General features: G+C 40.9%; 1 protein-coding gene across 1 annotated transcript in view; it reads right to left on the bottom strand.

The window, feature by feature from the left end:
• The window catches only part of DAPK1 (death associated protein kinase 1), a 312,064-nt gene that overhangs the window by 24,341 nt on the left and 264,715 nt on the right, over window positions 1–23,008 (bottom strand). Inside the window, exons 24-26 of the mRNA XM_033927667.1 lie at window positions 11,738–11,876; window positions 10,918–11,038; window positions 3,841–4,029 (exon numbers count right to left, since the gene is read on the bottom strand). Coding sequence (XP_033783558.1) covers window positions 3,841–4,029; window positions 10,918–11,038; window positions 11,738–11,876 — 449 coding nt within the window. The remainder of the gene's footprint in view (window positions 1–3,840; window positions 4,030–10,917; window positions 11,039–11,737; window positions 11,877–23,008) is intronic.

The following is a 23,008-nucleotide window of genomic DNA, read 5'->3' on the forward strand; positions in this document are numbered from 1 at the left end:
CCAGGTCCCCTTGTTATCTGAGGGTCGGCGACGATATATCAGGTGAACTGTGTCCTAGAGGGTCTGAGTTAAATAGTGAATTACTGAAACAGCCATTTGTCTCTGACATAATCCCTGGAGTACCTGAGTGGAGAAGAAGCAGGTGACGATATATCAGGTGAACTGTGTCCTAGAGGGTCTGGGTTGAATAGTGAATTACTGAAAAAGCCATTTGTCTCCGACATAATCCCTGGAGTACCTGAGTGGAGAAGAAGCAGACTGTGTACTAGTACAAATAGGGATGCTCCAAACACCAAAAAACTGAAGAAAACCCCAAAATAACTCAAATAAAATAAAGAAAAGAGCAGTCCAGCTCGTGTGAAGGGAAAAACTAGATGGAAGTACAGCTCTCAGTGAAGTAGGAGAGTTATAGAAAAAAATCCAGAGTTGATTCCTTCTTCAGAGGCTTGCGGCCATAGGGTGATAACCCGCTTGTCCAGAATGACACACTTATTGCACTGGAAAATACGCTTACAACACCGGGATCCGTGGCAAAGTTTTAAGCATGGGGATTTATATCAACTGAAACCTGGTGTAATTCCCTGTGCCTAATTTAGGAATAAATCAGGTATATTCTGTAACAGTGCATGCAAATCTTTGGAATGCCAACAACCCACCCATGCCATCTCCCATGGCCATTCCCCCTTTTCAGATCCGCACAGTAGAGCTTATGCACACCTCTTTATAGAATACACCTAAAAATATGCGCTTGTAAATTCTAATTGGCAATAATTGTTTGCTATTGCCCAATTGTTGATGCTGATTGGTTTGTTACTCAAAGTGCATGCGCAACTAAGTAAACACCCAAATTTGAACATGCAACTCAAAGCACCATATATAGATTCTAGGGGTCCATGTGATTATCAACTTTTTCTTTTATAACAAAAATACTTTGAGGATTAGATCTCTTATTTGAAGATATTTTCTGGCCTAATGTACTGGCGTCTAATGATGCCTAAGTCCACTTAGGTGCTGCTAGGCATGATTCTACAAGTGGCGTCCAGAGATTGATTGACAACAGTGCGGAGACGTGCCATTTATAGAATCAGGCCCCAAGAGACCATGATCAAGCATTTTAACCAAAAAGGAATGTGATATGAATCATGAATCGATAATGAGAGTGACTGGATGGACTAACATAGAAACATAGAAATAGATGGCAGATAAGGGCCACGGCCCATCAAGTCTGCCCACTCCAATGACCCTCCCTATCTATCTTTGCGGATAGATCCCACATGTTTGTCCCATTTGGCCTTAAAATCTGGCACGCTTCTGGCCTCAATAACCTGAAGTGGAAGACTATTCCAGCGATCAACCACCCTTTCGGTGAAGAAGAACTTCCTAGTGTCACCGTGCAGTTTCCCGCCCCTGATTTTCCACTGATGTCCCCTTGTTGCCGCGGGACCCTTGAAAAAGAAGATATCCTCTTCCACTTCGATGCAACCCGTGAGGTACTTGAATGTCTCGATCATATCTCCCCTCTCTCTACGTTCCTCGAGTGAGTAGAGCTGCAACTTCCCAAACCGCTCCTCGTATGGGAGCTCCTTGAGTCCCGAGACCATCCTGGTGGCCATTCTCGGGACCGATTCCAGTCTCAGTACATTCTTGCGGTAATGTGGCTTCCAAAATTGCACACAGTACTCCAGGTGCGGTCTCACCATGGATCTATATAGTGGCATAATGACTTCAGGTTTACGGCTGACGAAACTCCTGCGTATGCAACCTATGATTTGCCTTGCTTTGGATGAAGCTTGCTCAACTTGGTTTGCAGACTTCATGTCATCCCTGACAATCACCCCTAAGTCTCTTTCTGCTTCAGTTTTTGTCAAGATCTCGCCATTTAGGGTGTAAATCTTGCATGGATTTCGGCTTCCCAGGTGCATGACTTTGCATTTTTTGGGATTGAAACTGAGTTGCCAGGACCTAGACCAGCGCTCCAGTAGAAGTAGGTCATGCATCATATCATCTGCCATCGAATTATTGTCTGTTGTACTCTTGTTCACTACATTGCTTAGCTTGGCATCATCGGCGAATAATGTTATTCTTCCTCGGAGCCCTTCTGTCAAGTCTCTTATGTAGATGTTGAACAAGATTGGGCCCAGGACGGAGCCCTGTGGCACTCCACTTATCACCTCCGACATTTCGGAGGGGGTGCCATTCACCACCACCCTCTGAAGCCTACCTCCAAGCCAGTTCCCAACCCAATTTGTCAATGTGTCGCCCAAACCTAAAGAACTCATCTTGCTTAGCAACCTGCGGTGTGGTACGCTATCAAATGCCTTGCTGAAATCTAGGTAGACAATGTCCAGGTCTTTATCTGGTAGACTATGCAGGTCTTTATCTGTCATCATTTACTACGAGTTCAGCCACCTACATATTTATCTTAATTGACTTTTGTACTACCCATCTTGCCCTTGCCTATATCTCAGCACTTCATTGTGTTGTAGAATAGCATTAACATCACATATATGTTATTCAAATATTCTAATGCGTGTTTTATTAGGTGTTTCATTGGTGGTATGCTGGCATTGTGTCATTCCTATGTTATCCCATGCTGTCTGTTACAGTATCATTTGTATTATAACACAATTTCAGTACATGATTAATTGCATTGTAATACAAATGTATAGGTTTCTAACACCGTCATAGAAACATGACAGCAGATAAAGGCCAAATGACCCATCCAGTCTGCCCACCCGCAGCAATCCACCATCTCCTCCTTCCCCTTAGAGATCCCACGTGCCTGTCTCACACTTTCTTGAATTCAGACACCACCTCTACAGGGAGCCTATGCCATTCTCTACCACCCTTTTTGCAAAAATGTATTTCCTTAGATTAGTTCTGAGCCTTTCACCTCTTAACTTCATCCTATGCCCTCTCATTCCACAGTTTTCCTTCATTTGAAAAAGTCTCATCTTCTGTACATTAATGCCACAGAGCTATTTAAACATCTCTATTATATCTCCTCTCTCCCACCTTTCTTTTAGAGTATACATATTGAGTTCTGTAAGTCTGTACCCATACGCTTTATGACAGACCACTAACCAATTTTGTAGCAGACCTCTGGACTGACTCCATCCTATTTATATCTTTTTGAAGGTGCAGTCTCCAGAATTGTACACAATGGGGCCTCATGTTACTTCTACTACAAGTTTACCTCATTGACTGTATTTATATTTGATAATTTTACTACTGTAAACAAAATTGTAAGTTATGTCAAACTGTACCACTCACTGCCTTGGGTGAATCTCATCACAAAGACTTAATAAATCCCAATGAAAAAACCCAAAAGTGCTATTGTACATCTAAAATCCTAGTAGCACACTCTGTTGCCATCTGGAATGCATGAAAGCAAAGCCAAATTGAACAATTTTCCCAACAAAGATTTCAGATCACTACAGTGAAGTCTAAGCTCCAATGGTAACCTCCCAAATATTGGCTCATTCTGTGTCTGGTTTGTCTGTTCATACTAAGACAGATGGGTGGACAATCTGTACCAAAGGCTTTCTTGCTTTACTTCATTACAAGGATGCCTAATGAAAGCGGCTGAGGACAGAAGCTCACCAGTCCCAACAGATCAGATTGTTAAACCCTGACCAGCTTCATAAAATTATGAATTTCTACTCATCTTCTGTGTTGCTTTACTTCTAAACTAAAGACATTACCGAAAGCCTGTTATTGGATAGGAGAGAACTCATCATCACTTAGAATCAGCATATTTGCTTTTCCACATTTTAGGCCCTACTTTAAATGAAAGATCAGGCTGTGAATCCTACATCTGTCTGAAGGCATGGCACTTACTTCTCCCATGCTGTGCAACTGCTGGGCAATATGCCTGAGGTCTTCTTCACGTGCCAGAGGATTCAGCTGTTCCTGTACATCATACACAAACTGTTGCAGTGACATCAGCTGGTTGGGCCCATTCTGTTTCCTCCATGATGGAAGAGTAGAGATGATTTTTTCACAAAGAGGCATCATGGGAGGACAACTCTATAGTGAAAACCACAAAATTATTAAAAAAAACTCAGATTTAAAAAAAAAACCTCAGTGAAAAGTGCTCTATTTCTAACTATCCATCCTTTTACTGCAGTACAGTTGGCAAATTATCCTCATTCTCAGTCTAGATATCCTATCTACCTAACGCATGACAGGGTTGATCCAGTCCTGGGTTTTACCCTGTTACACCATTTCCTGTAAACCGTGCCGAGCTCTACAATTGTGGAGATGATGCGGTATACAAACTTAAGGTTTAGTTTAGTTTAGTTTACATGCTGAGACTTGTAGTTCTGGTTTCCCCATTGAATTCCCTAAGAAAAGCAAGATTACAATCTGGATACAGTTGGCAGCTTTACATCTACCACACAAGCATACAGAGGCTTAACCACAACAATAGCCATATGCTTCCATTACTTATTTTCTAGCAAACCCAAGGCCAAACAGACAAATTCTTTTTCAAAGAAATTCAAAAATTCAAAATAAAATGTACAAATATTTCCAGGGAGGAATATTAACTGTTTTTATAGCAAAATTTGTTTAAATGGGGTATCCCCGGTGTGACAGTATAGCTGAAAAGCACAGTTACTTCCCGTAACAGGTCAAGGGACCAGCAGATAGATATTCTCACACATGGGTGATGTCACCAACAGAGCCCCGATACAGACACTTGGAAAGTGGATCGCAAGTTTACGAGTTTAGAAAGTTCACGATTAGCCTGCACCTGCGCATGCGTGAGTGCCTTCCTGCCCAACATAGGCGCGTAGTCCCTCAATTAAGATAATCCAGCTACGAAGCCAACCAGGGGAGGAGGGTGGGTTGTGAGAATATCTGCCTGATGTTCTTGGATAACACCTGTTAGGGTACATACCTGTGCTTAATCCCAGGACAAGCAGGCAGCATATTCTCACACATGGGTGACCTCCAAGCTAACCAAAATGGGATGGTGGGAGAGTTGGCCTTTAAGAAAATAAATTTTGCAATACTGACTGGCTGAAGTGCCCATCCCATCTGGAGAAAGACTTCAGACAATAATGAGAAGTGAAGGTATAAACTGAGGACCAGGTGGCAGCTTTACAGATTTCCTCAATAGGTGTAGATCTAAAGAAAGCTACAGAAGCTGCCATTGCTCCAATTTTATGGGCTGTGACACGACTCTCTAGATGCAATCCAGTCTGAGCATAGCAGAATGATATACAGGCAGCCAACCAGTTGGAAATCGTTCTCTTGGAAACAGGATGCCCCAACTTGTTATGATTAAATGAGATGAAAAGTTGGGGAGATGTTTGATGAGGCTTTGTCCTGTCGATGTAATAGGCCAACAAGATATTAAGGAGAAAAAAGCCTTAAAAATACATCAACCCCATATATCTTTAAGATTTTAAGTGAAGAAAAAGGGGATAAACAGATGGTATAAGACAAACCATTTAAATATCCATTTTGTGAATAAATTTAAATGTTATGATAATATGGAATATTTATTTCTAGTAAAAATTATTTTACATGTCTATTAATTATAATTATTTGTGTTCTCCCTGAGCAATGATGATTATAAAATACATACAAGACAGGAACTTGAAATGATATCTATATATCTATATATCATAAGAGGTTCTGAAGATTGATGTCTTTATGAGATGATATGCCCACCACAGTTTAAAATTAAAATTGCTCAGGGAGAACACATATAATTATAATTAATAGACACATGTAGAATAAACAAAGGGAATTTCTTGGATTTAAAATACAAATGTTTCCAGACCTGGCACAAGACACACAGAAACGTAGATGTGAATTGCTCAGAAAAAGAAGTGGGTCCTTGAGAAGAACGCTGAGGTGAATCTGAACCAGACGAATCCTCATCATCAGTGGAGAGTGGTTCCTGCTCAGAGTCCCCCCAAAAAATCCAAATCCTGGATGGAATGGGGATGGTGTCGAAGACTCAGTGTCAAAGCCTCGAGGTGTTTGGTCTTGCGAGAGGCCTTACGGGACTATACCAGAGTCACCTCTCTAGACATTTGCATTGAGGACAACTGGTGCCAAGGAGATGGATCAATCGATTCTCATGTTGAAGGTCTCCGCACTGGTGGAGCATCAGACTGAGGTGCGGTCGGTGTCATGAGTTGTTCAGACTGGACCCGCACCAGGAGAGTTGGTGTCGACAAGGGAATAAGCTGGGTCGGCACCATCATTTTGAAATTGTCACCCAATTCTACCCTAAGCAGATTATCAATCTTTTGCTTGAGGGAGATCACCAGTATGGCTGGCCTTTTCGCTGGTACCACTGGTTTGGCGCCCCAGTCTGGTGATGAGGAGGCCGATGTCAAAGCACTCACCGAAGTCGGGGCGGGCGCTTACGGGATTTTGACCTGAGTCCCAGATGGAGTAGGGGAAGGCTTCTTAGCCGGCTAACCCACTGAATGTTGCGACATCGGAGGTATGTCTACCGGTGTCAATAAGCGCAGTGTTGTCTTGGTTGGCGTTGGTAGCGATGTTGGCTCCCCTTCCATAGCGACACCGAACAGTCGTTGCTGTTGAAGGCGGTTTTTCAAAGTTCTTTTCTGCAGCGTACAGGTTTCGGGACGGTGCTCTGGCCCTAAACACTGGAGACACCAGTGATGTGGGTCAGTCACAGAGATTGGCTGAGCACAGCAACCACACTTCTTGAATCCCGTCAGTGGGCATGACATCGACGGGAACACTGCCTCGGACAAATTAAAATTAGTGGCCAAGGTGGACAAACAGGCCCTGCCGGGCCAGAAACCGCAAGAGATTAAAAAAGAGATTTTTTTTAAAAAGAAAAAAACAAAAGGTAAATAAACGAAAAGAAAAACAACACAAAAAATGACTAAAACAGTCACTAACGCGAGAGCGAGAAGGCAAAAAAGTTTTAAACAGCTGTTGAAACGCGTCTTCTTAGCTCCGCAGAAATTAAGAAACTGAGGGACCGCGCGCACCTATGTCAATTGGGAAGGCACTCGTGCATGCATGGTGCGGGCTAATCGCAAACTTTCTAAACTCTTAAAGTTGCGATCCACTTTCCAAGTGTCCGTACCGGGGCTCCATCAGTGATGTTACCCATTTGTGAGAATATGCTGCCTGCTTGTCCTGGGATAAAGAGCAATACTCCAAAGGGGCAAAAAGCTGTACCGATTAGATTATGGCCGCAGTTCAGACAGCAGGAAACTTGTTATCCACTGTAGGTCGCACACCATCATTGGATATCCCTCATGCGCTGTGTAATTTAAATTAATATATATTTGTGCACTAATAAAATACTGGCTCCAACTAAAGTTTATTCTTAACGCCAAAGTTTCTTTACTTGAGTGGTTCCTGAAGAAGAGGTCGTGTTCTTTGAAATGGAGCTCTGTAGAGTGAGCAATAGTGGAGCTGGAATTTATGCATACAAGCTGAAATTCACAAGGAGAGTATTCTTTCACAAGCACAATTATTTTATTAGTGCACAAATAATATATATTAAATTACACAACACACGAGGGATATCCCATGATGTGCAGCCTACAGTGGGTAACAAGTTCCCCGCTGTCTAAACTGCGGCCAAAATCTAAGTGGTAGGGCTTTTTCCTCCTTCGGAGTATTGCTCTTTTCAGCTACACTGTCACACTGAGGATAACCTGTTTAAACAAATATAACTATAAAAACAGTTAATATTCTTCCCTGGAAATATTTGTACATTTTATTTTGAACTAGCTGATTACCCACAGGAATGTCCCTTTCAATGGGGCCGAACTTGGACTTATTTGGCATCGAGAGTGTCAGTATTCATCTCAGTGAGCACGAAAACTATGGGTTAGACACTAATTTTGATAATTTTTAAATGTCATCCCCTCCCCCCCCCAGTATTCTACCCCTTCCCATCCCCACAGTATTTTTCCCCAGATAGTAAGTGATATGTATACCAAGTTTGGTTGAAATCTGGCCCATGCGTTTCAGAGTTATGCTGGAACATACACACACACACATTTGATTTTATATATATATATTTTTGAATTCCATTACTTATGTGACATTCTTGCACAGTATCATCTCAACTGAAAACCTGTGTTAAAGATGACTTTTCTTTAGGCCTCCTAACCTCAATTCCTTCCCTCTATTTTTACTTCTCTTTCTCGCTCACCTTCCAAGATTGAACACTTGAGTTGCTCTAGGAATGCCTTCCAGGTCAAGGCTGAAAGTGTTCCTTTTAAGGTACACCCTGGGTGCTATGTTGGTGGCCAGAGCTACCAAAGCAATAGCAGATATTTTCCCATCTTTTCCTGGAGCTGACTGCACCAAATGCACACTTCTGATGGGTAAAGGGATCTGAGCCTAGACACCCAGCACTAGAAAAGCTGCATCCTAAGCCATGGAGGGGCTCATATTTGTGTTTTAAGCATTATAAAAGCAAGCACACAAGAAATTTCACTTGATATAGAAGTCCATGGAAATTTGCCGTATATAGCTGTGAACTAGATTTTTTAAATAGAGGTCTCTCCTAAGTATTCAAAGCCTTACATTGGGCCTCAATATCTGACATTGCATGGTCTCTGAATCCCCCTGCCACAGTTAGAGACCTTCACTTATCAGTTAGTAACTGAGAGAGAGAAACATTACTTTTTTTTCCTGTATATGGGCATTTAGCCTGGCCAGGCTCTGAGGTTCAAGTGTGCATATTTGATTGGCCATCCTGGTCAGGACCTACCTCACTTGGGCTGGACAGAGTAGGGGTATAACTGTACTTTGCACTAGTATCTTAGAGGGAGAACTTTTTTGGAGCTCTTTTTGTTTTTTTCTTTGGCTTTTTTCCCCATGATATTTCACCACTGTGGAGATAGTCATAATCCCTGCAGACCAGACCCTCCAATTTGTCCCCTCCCCCTGCATGGGAGATTAGAGACTTTCATGAATACTGTCCATCTGAAACCAGAAGCTGATCATTTTGCTGCTTGCATCAAATTAAAAGGCATCTATCGTATTCTATTTCCTGGGCGATTGTGCAAATTTGTCATCAGAAAATATAAAAGAACCCACAGTACAATCTAGATCAGTGGTTCCCAACCCTGTCCTGGAGGACCACCAGGCCAATCGGGTTTTCAGGATAGCCCTAATGAATATGCATGAGAGAGATTTGCATATAATGGAAGTGACAGGCATGCAAATCTGCTCCATGCATATTCATTAGGGCTATCCTGAAAACCCGATTGGCCTGGTGGTCCTCCAGGACAGGGTTGGGAACCACTGATCTAGATCACCACTCATTCTACTTCTTGTGTTCTTAGTTCCATGTTTACTCTAACCTTGCTCATTGTATTTTCTGCATTTTTAGAGTATGCAAAGTTTCTTCCACACCTTACAATGGATACATGTTCTCCTGAGGCTGAAATACTCCTCACTAATTTAACTGATAATTTTGCTTTCCTCTCCATTTTTGTGAAAAGAAAAAAAGGGTATGCACCTTTTGAGTTAGACCAGAGGTAGGTAATTCCGGTCCTCAAGAGCCGGAGCCAGGTCAGGTTTTCAGTATGAGATGGATTTGCATGTACTTCCTCCTTGAGATGCAAATCTATCTCATGCATATTTATTGTGGATATCCTGAAAACCTGACCTGGCTCCGGCTCTCGAGAACCGGAATTGCCTACCTCCGAGTTAGACAATTATAGCTTCTTGAACAAAGGTCTTGAATTTTAAAGATGAAATGCAATGGTTGAACTGAACCAGATTTTGTGAAGAGCTGTGGCTCACTGGTAGAGCTGCTACCTTTGCACCTAGAGGTTGTGAGTCATATCCTGGTGCTGTTCCTTGTGACCCTGGGCAAGTCACTTAATCCTCTGAATGTCAGCTTTGAATGCCAAAGCCACAAAAAGGTGGTATACAAGTCTCCTTTCCCTAGTTATCCTGAGCCTCCTTTCTGCTGCTGTCCAAACTGCCAATAGTGGAATGTCCCAAAATTCTACAATTTGTTCAAGTTGTACAACCAACTGTGATTTTATTTGGATCTGCTATTTGACTGCAAGTGAATTCCTCAAATTAAATCACATTTTTTCTGCACACTTTTTTTTTTTTTTAGCATGGAGAAAAGTAACTAATCACAATAATACATTAATACACAGTTAAAAAACAAAACAAAAAACCAACCCAAAAACTTGTTTTTCTGCACAATTGTCAAAACTTGACCAATTTAAATAAAATTTGGGATTTATCATCCTGAATAGATTTGAAATAAGTCAACACTCATGTCAGCCATCTCACCTAAACATCGCTACCACCTAGCAATTGTCGCAAGTGCAGACACCATTTTGCTTTAAACCTGAACAGTTACCATAATTTTTAGCCAGGAGGATTTGACCCTTTTATTAAAAATTTGTATCTGGAGAAAAGTCACAGTTCTCAGATTGGTGAAAGAATTTCCAGAAAAGAGGTTGAAGAGAGAAATAATAAAATGTTTTGAAGAAATTGCTCAACTGATAGCCAGTCAGAAGTGGCAGGGTTGAATCAGTTTGCATTGAAAAAAACACTACGACAGCTAAGAAACCAGGTAGTGAATTGATGTTTAGGTGACGTGATCGCATGAATGTACTCATATTACAAATTTGTTTAGTATGATATATTCCAAATTTTATTAAAATTGGAACACTTGACAGTTACGCAGAAAACAATTTTTTTTAACACACTGTATATGCATAAGTATTATCTGGGAAGGAAAAAAGCTCAACCAGTACTAAAACATAATTAATTTCTTTTACTAAGAGCAAAGATGGCAGCCCCTCCCTCAGTCCTAAAACAAGGCATAGACTCCTCTTCGGCCTTAGTTATTTGGCTCCCTGGACAGTTGCTAAATTTTGTTTATTCTTAAATTTTGACTTGCACATCATCCCATTTACTTACAGCAATTATTTGACTTCTTAACTCCTGCAGATGATTCCGGAGTAGCTTCATATCTTTAGACCCTGATGCACCAGCATCCAACACAAACAACTTATCAGAAATCTGAAGATCGTTTCCAAACCTGGAAGAACAGCAGTAGACACATATTTGATAATCTCTTTGGTATGCCTGAGTTAAATTGTGCAAGATTTTTTTGTACAACCAGTGATCTTTTCTGAAGTGGCTCTCAAAGTCTGGGGTGGACAAGAGCTGCATAGTTCAGAGTACACAGCTGAACCAGAGCTCACTTTTTAAGTTGATAACTTCTTAAAAGGAAATGTCCTAGTCAAAACAATTTCTTTTGGGAAGGCATAAAGCCCAGGATGACCAAATAAAAGATGCAACTAAGGACTCCTTTTCAAAAACAGAACCCCCCCCCCCCCACGTCTTTTAGCATCTTCTAGCTGTTACCATGTTAATTATACAGCTTGTATGAAAATAAAATCCCATAATACTCAAAATACATGCAAGGAACAAGTGATTCATGTAATTCCTGGTTATGCCCATTTTTTAATGGATTATAGATTACACTGAACTCCTGTTTGGGGCATACTAGCAATTCATAAGAATATAAATGGTAAAAAAAAGTGTGGTATCTGTTGTACAACAAAAGCCCTCTTTCACTGAGATAATTGTTGTACACCCCAGTTCCTGTGGAATTGTCCATCCAACGTCAATAGCCTTCAGACACCTACAATATGTGAAAACGCTAAACCCACCAGAAAATTTTCTAGGATTTAGAATGATGAACCGACCACCTTGGTCCTCTAATACTTGGTACCTGTTTCTGATCTCTTTCAGCAAAGATGTGTCCTTGTCATAACCAAACTCTCCTCCGCCTGGTCGTGGCAGGTTCATGATGTCTGCATGGGTGGCTACGAGGACAGCTTGCAAAGGATGCTTAAGCTTTCCACCAAATGCTTAAAAAAAAATTAAAAAATTGCCATCATTAACAGAACTGGCATAGCACTATTCCCTGTCTTTTTCCTCCACATTTAGCATTACATTCTGACACACACTGCTCAGGAAGTAAATGTACCCTAGAAATATAATCTGCACCCAGGTACAATTTAAGGGCTTTATTTTCCAGACACTAGCTCCTGCTTATTTTCACTTTTCAATCCTGTGATAAGAATATTATGACTTATTTTAAGAATCTATATATAAATTACTATATTTTAATTTGTAGTATTACATTTAGGCATGAAGTTTGTACTCATATGCCTATAAATAAAATTCCATTCTTCTGTAACCTAATCTCGAGTTACCATGAGTAAGGTGTACTACAATATGACAAAAACAAAAAGCATAAGCCATCCCTCTCCACAGATATTCTGTGAAACTTGGCTTGGAATAATAAAAGCTCAGCAAACAGGATGTAAAGGCAGGGTTGTCCAAGTTCAATCCTCAAGCACTGCAAGCAGGTTAGGCTTTCAGGATCTCTCTAATGAATAGGCATGAGAGATATCTGTATATAATTGATGTAGTGGGCATGCAAATCTCTTTCTCATGCATATTCATTATGGTTATTCTGAAAACCTGGCCTGTTTGCAGCCCTCGAGGACTGAACTTGGACAAGCCTGATTTAGGAAATACCTTCTCAGCATCATAACATCTGCATCGGGTCACTGCAGAAGGGACTAAGAGTGACCACTCCAATCAAGATAGAAATTGTGTAGGTAAGTTACACAGGAGTAAAATTGACCTGATTCGAGCTACTGCACTGAGAATCTGTTTCAGTGCCTCTGCCCTGTAGTAAAAACAGAACATAAAACTTGTCCTCCCTTGCAATGACGTGTCCCCCATGTTCACCTATAGCTCGAATCAGGTCAATTGTGCACACTAAAAATGCCCACCTGAGCACATAGTCATGCAGATGCTGCAGTACAATGATTAACAGGAGGATCTGGAACGTGAGTGGTGTAAAATGGGTAAAAGTGAATTGATTTTTTTGCTCTTTCAAAAATTATGAAGACTAGGGGACACTTGATGAAACTGCATGGAAATACCTTTAAAACAAATAGGGGTAAATATATTTTCACTCAAAGAATAGTTAAGCTCTGGAACTTATTGCTGGAGGATGTGGTAACAGTGGGTTTGCTTAGCTGGGTTTAAAAAAGGCTTGGACAAGTTCCTGGAGGAAATGTCCATAGTCTGTTATTGAGATAGACATGGGGGAAGCTACTGGTTATTCTGGGATCGGTAGCATGAAATGTTGTTACTATTTGGGTTTATACCAGGTACTTGTGACCTGGATTTGTCACTGTGGAAACAGGATACTGGGCTAGATTGTCCATTGGTCTGACCCAGTTGGGATGTCTATGTGGCCACTTATCTTCTGTAGGGTCCCAACATGGACTATGTCTGACCAACTGCTGTACCAGGAAATCCAAACTTCATTTGAAAAAATCAAATGACAGTGGCCCTCCATTAAAATACCTCCAACTTGCCAGTATTCTTTTTATATGTGGTCACCAATAAATACACATAAGAATCACTACTTAGTCCACTTACGATAGCTGATCTTGGATTCCCTTGCGATTAGCTCAACCGGACACTGGAGCAAAGAAAGAACCCCCCCCTCACCCTCGGAACCCTGGGCAGGCAAGCAGAAAGTGTGGGGATGCGGCCCACCTTACTCGAGTTTCCAGGGAGCAGGGAATGATGCAACAATTCCTCCCATACCACAATTCTGAGGAGGTTTTGATTTTTCCGTGAGGCAGGGCTGATCCCACCACTGAGCACATGGCCTCACATTTTGGCCCCATTTCCTTGCTCTTACTGATGAAAAGATCCTCAAAAGGTTTTTTTTTTCTCCTGGTTGGTTAACCTTTTGAGGATCTTGTTAATATGGTTAACCATTTTCAGTATTCTTACATTTTGGCCCCATTTCCTTGCTCTTACTGATGAAACCAAATGAGGCCCTGCATCCCTTCGCATCTTCCATGGACTGCCCCGTCTTCTCCTCTCCATCCTCCTACCCCCAGTACCCTTCACGCGGTCCAGCAGCTCCCTCCTGTCGCCAGCCATGGATTTCCCTCCCTCCCTTTCCGTTACCTTATCTTCTCTTGTTGAAACTGGCGATTTTTCTATAAGGCTATGCGCTGTATTACAGCCGGAGCCTTGAAGTCGCGTCGGGTTGCCTGCTAGAAAAGTCTCCTCCGATGCAACCGGAAACAGGAAGTTGTGTTGGAGGAGACTTTCCCAGCAGGCAATGCGACGCAACTTCAAGGCTCCGGCTGTAAGCACATGGCCTTATAGAAATCGCCAGTATCAACAACAAGAGAAGGTAAGGGAGAAGGAGGGAGGGAGATGCATGGCCGGCCGGCAGGAGAGAGGGGGCTGCCGGATCAAATGCTCTACACTGCGCGTTCACCGCCCCGTGCTAACCATTCACCACTCCATGGGGTGGTGAATGGCCTTGTCCCCGATCTTTTTTTTTTGGTCACCGTTTTGGTGCTAGCCGCGGGTAACAGCCACCATGTCATTCTCTAATCAGAACGGTTTACATGAATTTATTCAGGTAATCAAGCATTTTCCCTGTCTGTCCCGATGGGCTCACAATCTATCTAATGTACCTGGGGCAATGGGGCGATTAAGTGACTTGCCCAGGGTCACAAGAAGTAGCGTGGGTTTCAACCCACAACCCCAGAGTGCTGAGGCTATAGCTTTAACCACTGCGCCACACTTTCCAGGCTCAGGAACCTTGCAGAATAGCAGCCTGTGCAAATGCTCTACCTTGCTTATAATAGTGCTATTCCTACAGAATACCAATATCTATAGTCCTATTTCTGTCAGTCAGTCATAAATGGACACCAGTGATGTAGAAAAAGTGAAAGTTCATATCTCAATATGTTAAATAAAAGTGACACCAGTCTCAGCCATTTTTTTGCTGAAGAAATATAACGAAGACAGGATGTTTGCAAATATTTCTGAAATGCCCCTGGGCAATTTCAGATAGTACGTTCTATGACATTCATACTGCAGTATGAATGCTACTGTACAGTACTTACATAAAAAATGAACTCATGTGTGTGAGTGCTAAGTAGGAAGGCCTGGAGGAGACCATGAAAGAGAAAACAAGAGATTTAAAATGGCACATGAATGAGGTGACAATGCCAACACACATTTGATACAGCATCTAGAAAAACCAGACTAGCATACTAATTCGGGAGGACTCTAATATTTATTTAGAACGGGCAGTTTAGGACAGCATAGCAGGGCACACATGAAGGGAAATATGTTAGCATATTTAACTTATAAAATCCCGAACAAAACTAGTTCTCCTTCCCCATTCCTATCCCCCCACACCTTCCACATAACTCCTAAGAAGCCTGCTCCCAACTCACATACAGACCTCAGAGATAATTAATTGAAGACAGACTTTTCACTCTCTCCCTACATAACACTGCAGTGCATGTGAAGTTAAATGCATCAAAGGGCCAACCAAGCAGACTAAAAGCCCTGGAACCAGGAAAGAGCTCAGCAGCTGAATGACAGCCCAGGAAAATGCAGATGTAAGAAAAAACAATTTTCAGAAATACTGCCATGCCAGCATTTTGGCCTTGGTGACAGGTAGTGAATGTGACAAAGCATGTGCATCAAAGCAAACTTCTAAGGCAGAAACAGCAAAATGGTAGAAGATCTCAGGCTTACAAACATGCTGGACTGGATTTTTAAAAACTTAGCAGCTATCTACACTGGTGAAATAGTTTCCAAGTTTATTATTTATATACCACCTATCAGTGGAGGTTGTCTAATTAGTTTTATATTCAGGTACTCAAGCATTTTTTCTCTGCATAAATAAGTATTTATGAAGGTAGATTATGTTAAGCATATTTTCCAATTTCAAAAGTAGCTGTATTGTCTAACTGTTTAGGCTGAAAGAAGACCAGTAAGCCAATACCTCTCACTAGATCAGTGGTCTCAAACTCAAACCCTTTGCAGGGTCACATTTTGGATTTGTAGGTACTTGGAGGGCCTCAGAAAAAATAGTTAATATCTTATTAAAGAAATGACAATTTTGCATGCAGTAAAACTCTTTATAGTTTATAAATCTTTCCTTTTGGCTAAGTCTTAATAATAATATTGTCATTTATAGCTAAGGAGACATATGATCAAGAAACTGTTTTATTTAACTTTTGTGATTATGATACACATACTGATAACCTGAAAATAGTACCTGGCGGGCCGCATGTGGCCCCAAGGCTGTGAGTTTTGAGACCACTGCACTTGATGATTAGTTCTTAATTTGGTCCCTGAGGACCACTCAGCCAGTTTGGTTCTCTTGTATTTCCATCAAAATATGTATGAAATATTTGCATATTGTAGAGACAGTTCATGCAAATATATGTTTCACATACATTGGGTACAAGGGTTGGTGTGGGGAGGTAATTTGAGGAACATGAGAGCGAGCACAAGTAGGGGTCATTGCTGTCGACTTCATTTTGTGATGAAAGCTGGGAGAGAAGTAGAGGGAAAAATAAGCACCAGCACTGTGGGCAGAAGCGAGCAAGAGATGAAATGGGGGAGCACAATGAGGGCAAGAAGTTGGCTACGGGAGCTGAGAGACGGTTGCAACCATGTGAGGGACAAGCACCGAGTACAGGCCAAAGCACCTGGGCCCCAACAGCCTTGTATGCATCTATCACAATAATAAATATATCCCTGTATGCATCTATACCTGTGTATATGGCTATTCTTATCAACTGTTACATATTACATACAAAAATATTGTGAGCACACACCTAACTTGCTGCAATTCGATCCAATTTCATAACATTATGACACAAGTATATGCAAATTCAGTATTGATCAGGGTCACAAAACAAAATTTGATCTGGCTTCAGAACTTACAGAATATAGCTAGAAAATTAGTTTTCAGAAAGGGTCAAAGGAATCAAGTAACTCCATAACTGATTAGGGACCACTGGATATTTTGTATAGAATTAGATTTAAACTAATGGTGATTGTCAATAAGGTGATGCACTCAGGAATATCCAATTAGAATATTAGATATAATATATAATTTTTTTATTATTTATAATATATAATCTAGAATTTTATAATATATATATGTAAGAATTTTACACCCCTTCAAGGGATCTTTGTTCAGCTCATGTATCCCTATTGAATGCCTCCATTAAAATTTGCAACTTTGGAATGTACCCGTAAGAGGGCATTCTTTTTTGTTGACCCATCCATACGAAAATGTTAACATCTAAGGAAAGAACGTTCGCTTCTCAGATTTACCCCCTCCCCCCCCCTTTTACAAAACTGTAATGCGGTTTTTAGCACCAGCCACGGTGGTAACAGCTCCGGTGCTCATAGAATTCCTGATGATACCAAGATCTGTAACATATTAGACACCGAGGAGGGAGTGGAAAACATGAAAAAGGATCTACAAAAGTTAGAGGAATGGTCTAATATCTGGCAACTAAAATTCAATGCAAAGAAATGCGGATTAAGGCATTTGAGGATTAATAATCAGAAGGAGCCGTATATGCTGGGAGGTGAAAGGCTGATATGCACGGATGGGGAGAGAGACCTTGGGGTGATAGTGTCCGAAGATCTAAAGGTGAAAAACAGTGCAACAAGGCGGTGGCTGCTGCCAGAAGGATGCTGGGCGTAACCAGTAGAAGAATGAAGGTGTTGATGCCCCTGTACAGGTAGTTGGTGAGGCCCCACTTGGAGTATTGTGTTCAGTTTTGGAGACCGTATCTGGCGAAGGACACAAAAAGACTTGAAGCGGTACAGAGTAGGATAACGAAAACGATAGGTTTGCGCCAAAAAACATATGAGGAGAGACTGGAAGCCCTGAATATGTATACCTCAGAGGAAAGGAGGGACAGGGAGGATATGATTTAGACGTTCAAATACTTGAAAGGTATTAACTTAGAACAAAATCTTTACCAGAGAAAGGAAAATGGTAAAACCAGAGGACATAATTTGAGGTTGAGGGGTGGTAGACTCAAGAGCAATATAAGGATATTCTTCTTTATGGAGAGGGTGGTGGATACCTGGAATGCGCTCCTGAGAGAGGTGGTGGTGATGAAAAAATGATGGAGTTCAAAAAAGCGTGGGATGAACACAGAGGATCTAGAATCAGAAAATACTACTAAATACTGAATAACTAATGCCAGTACTGGGCAGACTTGCACGGTCTGTGTCTGTATATGGCCGTTTGGTGGAGGATGGGCTGGGGAAGGCGGGCTGGGGAGGGTTTCAATGGCTGGGATGATGTAGATGGACTGGAGTGAGCTAAGAAGAAACCCCCCTCAACAAATTTTTAGATTGAATCAGGTTGGGTAGACTGGATAGACCATTCGGGTCTTTATCTGCCGTCATCTACTATGTTACTATGTTATGAGCGTCAGAGCTTTTATTGCTGTGGCCAGCGCTAAAAATTGTGCTATAGTTTTATAAAAGGAAGGGGGGGGAGGGGTTTAGGAAACTAATGAAAGTATGGTTTTCTTAAACAGGCCTTTGTGATTTCCCTGGAAGTTAGTTAGTTACCTTAATGGTGAGTATGATTTTTTTCTTGCTATTTTGCTGGTATTATCATGCCAAGTCTCAGTATTTGTGTTTTTGTCTTTGGGGGTAGGTTTCTTTCTATGAATTGTTTTTAATTGATAAAGTTTTATTTATGGCTTTTTTCCCTTTGGGTGGCTTTGGGAAGGGGCTGTCCTATTTTATTATTATATTTATTTTCTTAATTATTCTTTTGAATTTTTATATTCCAAACCACTTATATTTCTTTTAAAGTGAGAAAGTGGTAAAGAAATTCAATAAACTTATAAACTTTAAGTATATTGTATGACAGAGGCATGTCTGGGCTGCAATGGAATTCTACCTCCAAGAAAATGAGAATAGCATAGGGCAGTAATTCTCAACCCAGTCCTTGGGAGCATACTCAGCCAGCTGGGGTTTCAGGATATCCACAATCAATATGCAGGAGTTTGTTCTGCATTCCAAAGAGGCAATGCATGGAAATCTTTCATGCAAATTCTTTGTGGATATTCTGAAAACTTGACTGGCTGGGTGGATGTGCCCTGAGGAGTGGCTTGAGCAGCTCTTCTCAGATGCTTTCTCTCACAAAACACTTGTGTCTTTTAGAGAAATTAGCCTGAAATCCAGGTTTGGGGTTTGGCTGAAAGTGCCAGTGCATTTTCATCTGAAACCATAAATCAGCCCCCACCTCTCCAGACCACATATAGATCATAGAAACATAGAAGATGACGGCAGATAAGGGCCATAGCCCGTCAGGTCTGCCCACTCTACTGACCCACCCCCAAGTCTACTATCCTAGGGATCCCACTCCTGGTGACAGGTTCCCTTGGCTTAACCCTCTAAGGGATCCCACATGGGCATCCCATTTGCTCTTAAATTCTTGCACGCCGTTTGCCTCAATCACCTGCACCGGGAGCTCGTTCCAAGGATCAACCACTCTCTCGGTGAATAAATATTTCCTGGTGTCGCCATGAAATTTCCCGCCCCTGAGTTTGAGCGGATGCCCTCTTGTGGCTGAGGGTCCTTTGAGAAAGAGAATCTCTTCTTCCATCTCAATACGGCCAGTAATATACTTAAACGTCTCGATCATGTCTCCTCTCTCCCTACGTTCCTCGAGTGAGTAAAGCCCCAAATTTTTCAGCCTTTCCTCGTACGATAGATCCTTGAGCCCCGAGACCATCCTGGTGGCCATCCGTTGCACCGACTCTACTCTCAGCACATCTTTTCGGTAGTGTGGCCTCCAGAATTGCACACAGTATTCCAAATGAGGCCTCTCCAGGCCTACCTGAAAAAGCCCTTGTGGTCTAGTGGTCTCTTTTGTGGGCATGAAAGAACACCACTCATTCTTGCCCAGTGCCACTACTCTATAGAAATGGCTGCTGAGACTGCCACAGAAGCCTCGGTAGCCATTTCTACTGAAACCGGCCATATGCAGAAGCAAGTTGAGATGCTCCTGTATCCACTATCCACCAATGACAAGGGAGATCTAGAAGGGAGGCTGCCTCTAGGGTGGGGGTGAGGGAGTAGGGGCTGCTTTATTTCAGTTTCTGTTGAAACCAAGCACCAATGTGGTTGCTGCCTCAGGTTTGGCAGAAATTGAAGATCCTGATTTGGGTTAGGCTCCAGTGTCTTTAAGAGATAGGCTAGATGGAAACATCCTGACTGATCCAGATTTAAAAAGACAGACACATACCCTCATAGGATGATAGAAGGACAGCAGTTTTTGGGCACTGGTTTAATAACATCTCTGCCAAGGGATTTGCTTTGTTATACATTTGTTTGTTATACATTTATGACCTGAACAGTATTTCAGCTAAATATGGTGATTTGATCCTAGACTCAGACTGGTGAACAGGAAGCCTTCAGGCTCAAATGAACTTCAGACTAACTTGGTGAAAACAAGACGCAAGAAAGAACATGCTTACAGCTACCCAATGCTTACAGCATGGATGTAAACACATTTAAGTACTCAGAAGCAGTTTTAAGTTCCTTCTGAAGGAATCTATGCTAAATTGCATCTCTTAACTCCATATTCACCAGTATATGTGAATTAAAGGACAACATGCTATCATTTAAGTACTCAGAAGTAGTTTTAAGTTCCTTCTGGGAAACCTGAAGGAATCTGTGCTAAATTGCATCTCTTAACTCCATATTCACCACTATATGTGAATTAAAGGACAACACTACTATCATTCTACAAAAAACAGTTCTTCTGGGAAGTGTGTGGTGCAATGGTTAGAGCTACAGCCTTAGCACCCTGAGGTTGTGGGTTCAAATCTCTCACCACTCCTTGTGACTCTGGGCAAGTCACTTAATCCCCACATTGCCCCAGGTACACTGGATAGATTTTAAGCCCGCCATGACAGATAGGGAAATGTGATAAAGTATCTGAATGTAAAACCACTTAGGATATATAAGTGGTATATAAATAAAAATAAAATAAAAATACTGAATAATTTTATTAATTGGAACAAACTCTCCCTCCCCAAGCTTATCAATGGCAAGTTTTCTTTCATGCTAAGATCTGTATGAGAAACTGGGACAAATAAAGCTTAAGAATAAAATAGGTCTGTAGCAGTTTTACTCTAAAAGAAAACCAACACAGCTTCGCGTTAGTGCTTTAGAAAAAAAAAACCCCAAAAAACAACTCCATGTCTGGGCTGAATATGAATCTTTCCAGATGTGTGCTCTCTCAAATGAGTGAACATCTCTCAAATGAGTGAAGACAAAAGGGACAATTCTATATCTAGGAATCACAATTTAGATGCCTGGATGCCACATGCTAAGCACTAATTTTACAATGGAATCTAGGATCAAGATTCTATTACGGAATGCTAGCATAAATCAGCATCAATGCACCTATATTTAAGACATGCCCTCTTATGCCATGTCAATGGCAGGCCTAAGCAAGCAAGCTGAAATGCAACATTTTACTGCATAATGTACTGTATTATGTAAGTTACGCATGTAAATGCACCTCTCCTGAACACCCCATTTGCATTTACAAGCTAGGAGGTCCTTTTAAAATACACAACAGGGTGAAAAAGAGACTTCAGCAACTGTGTAAGAACCATTCAATATAGCTCTTTATTTTTTTGTCGATTCCTTTTATTTGTTCATCTTCAGAATCTCCCAAAATTATCTTGTGCTTATATGAACTTTTTCTTAACTATCAGTTAACTGAATTTTAATGCCAAAAAAGAACACTTTTCTTGTATACAATTATAGAATTAACATTAGCTTGTCCCAATACTCTCTTTTTAGAAGATTTTAATGTACACTTGGATGATTTACGATTATCGGGTGCTGCAGCATTTCAATCCCAATTAATGGGATAGGATATGATTCAACGGGTACATCGAACAACCCATAAATATGGTCATTTCTTTTTTTTTTTAATTTATTTGTAAATTTTTCAAATATAACAATCAAGTATATACTTGTACAGAAAGCAAAATTCAAGAAATAAAAAAAGAAAATAGTTCAAACTTAATATATAGTATATAAAAGGAAAAAAAAAAAGTTTTTATCTTAAATCTCACTCAAGTCCTCATCATTTGAAATCCAAGATTAAGTAAAAACGGAATTTAAGCAATCATCAATGATAAGAAAAAACAGTTATAGGTAAATCTGTGCAAGGAAGTCATTTATCATTTTGTCCATCTTGCGCTTTCTCCAGCCTTGACAGTGATAGGAATGTTGTCAGTTGTGAGGGTTCAAAGAAAACAAATTTATGCGACTTATAATGTACTATACATTTACAAGGATACCGAAGAAAAAAGGTGGCCCCCAGAGTAGTAATTGCTGGTCTCAATATATGGTCATTTCTTAGACCTGATTTTTTCAGATATTTTTTCATTTTTAATTGTGCCCAATTTAGTAACTTATGATGTGTCCGGGTCTGATAAGGCTATTTTGTTTAAACTACAGCATTCGAGTCAGCCATCCATTGAAATATTTGCTTAAGATGAATCTTTAGTTCGGGTTTATGGGGCAGTAGATACAGATTCAGCACCACCCTTGTTTCAGGTTTTTCCCTCTGATTTCCTAAGTTTATTGGTCGACAGGCAGGCTACTTTATGGGAACAGTCATTGAAGAGATAAGAGAAACCTATGTACCGAGGTATCATCGAGATAATAAACATAATAAAAAAGGTAAATGGTACCATCCAGGTCTAAATTTGTTGAAAAAAACAAGTACTGCGAGTACAACATATTTAGAAAAAAACATTGACACCTAAAATCTTTAACTATTTGTAAGACCCAGAGTTCTTTCTATCGTAAAGAAGTTCGAATAGCTAAATACCAGTATTTTTCAAAAGTAATTAAAGAGGAGAAAAATTATACAAAAATTTTTCTTCTCTTATACATAAAAATTTTTCACGCACCACTCTACTGGTTTCAAGCCATTTCAGGATTTATGCTCACAGACACATACATTGTTTTGTTCATATTTTTATCATTGTACCCTACATCATCCAGACCCCTGAGGAAGGCGGTCTCGCCGAAACACGGACCATGTAGGGTCCGTCAGGACAATCAT

This window comes from Geotrypetes seraphini, chromosome 1 (genome assembly GCF_902459505.1).
Source record: "Geotrypetes seraphini chromosome 1, aGeoSer1.1, whole genome shotgun sequence".
NCBI lineage: Eukaryota > Metazoa > Chordata > Amphibia > Gymnophiona > Dermophiidae > Geotrypetes > Geotrypetes seraphini.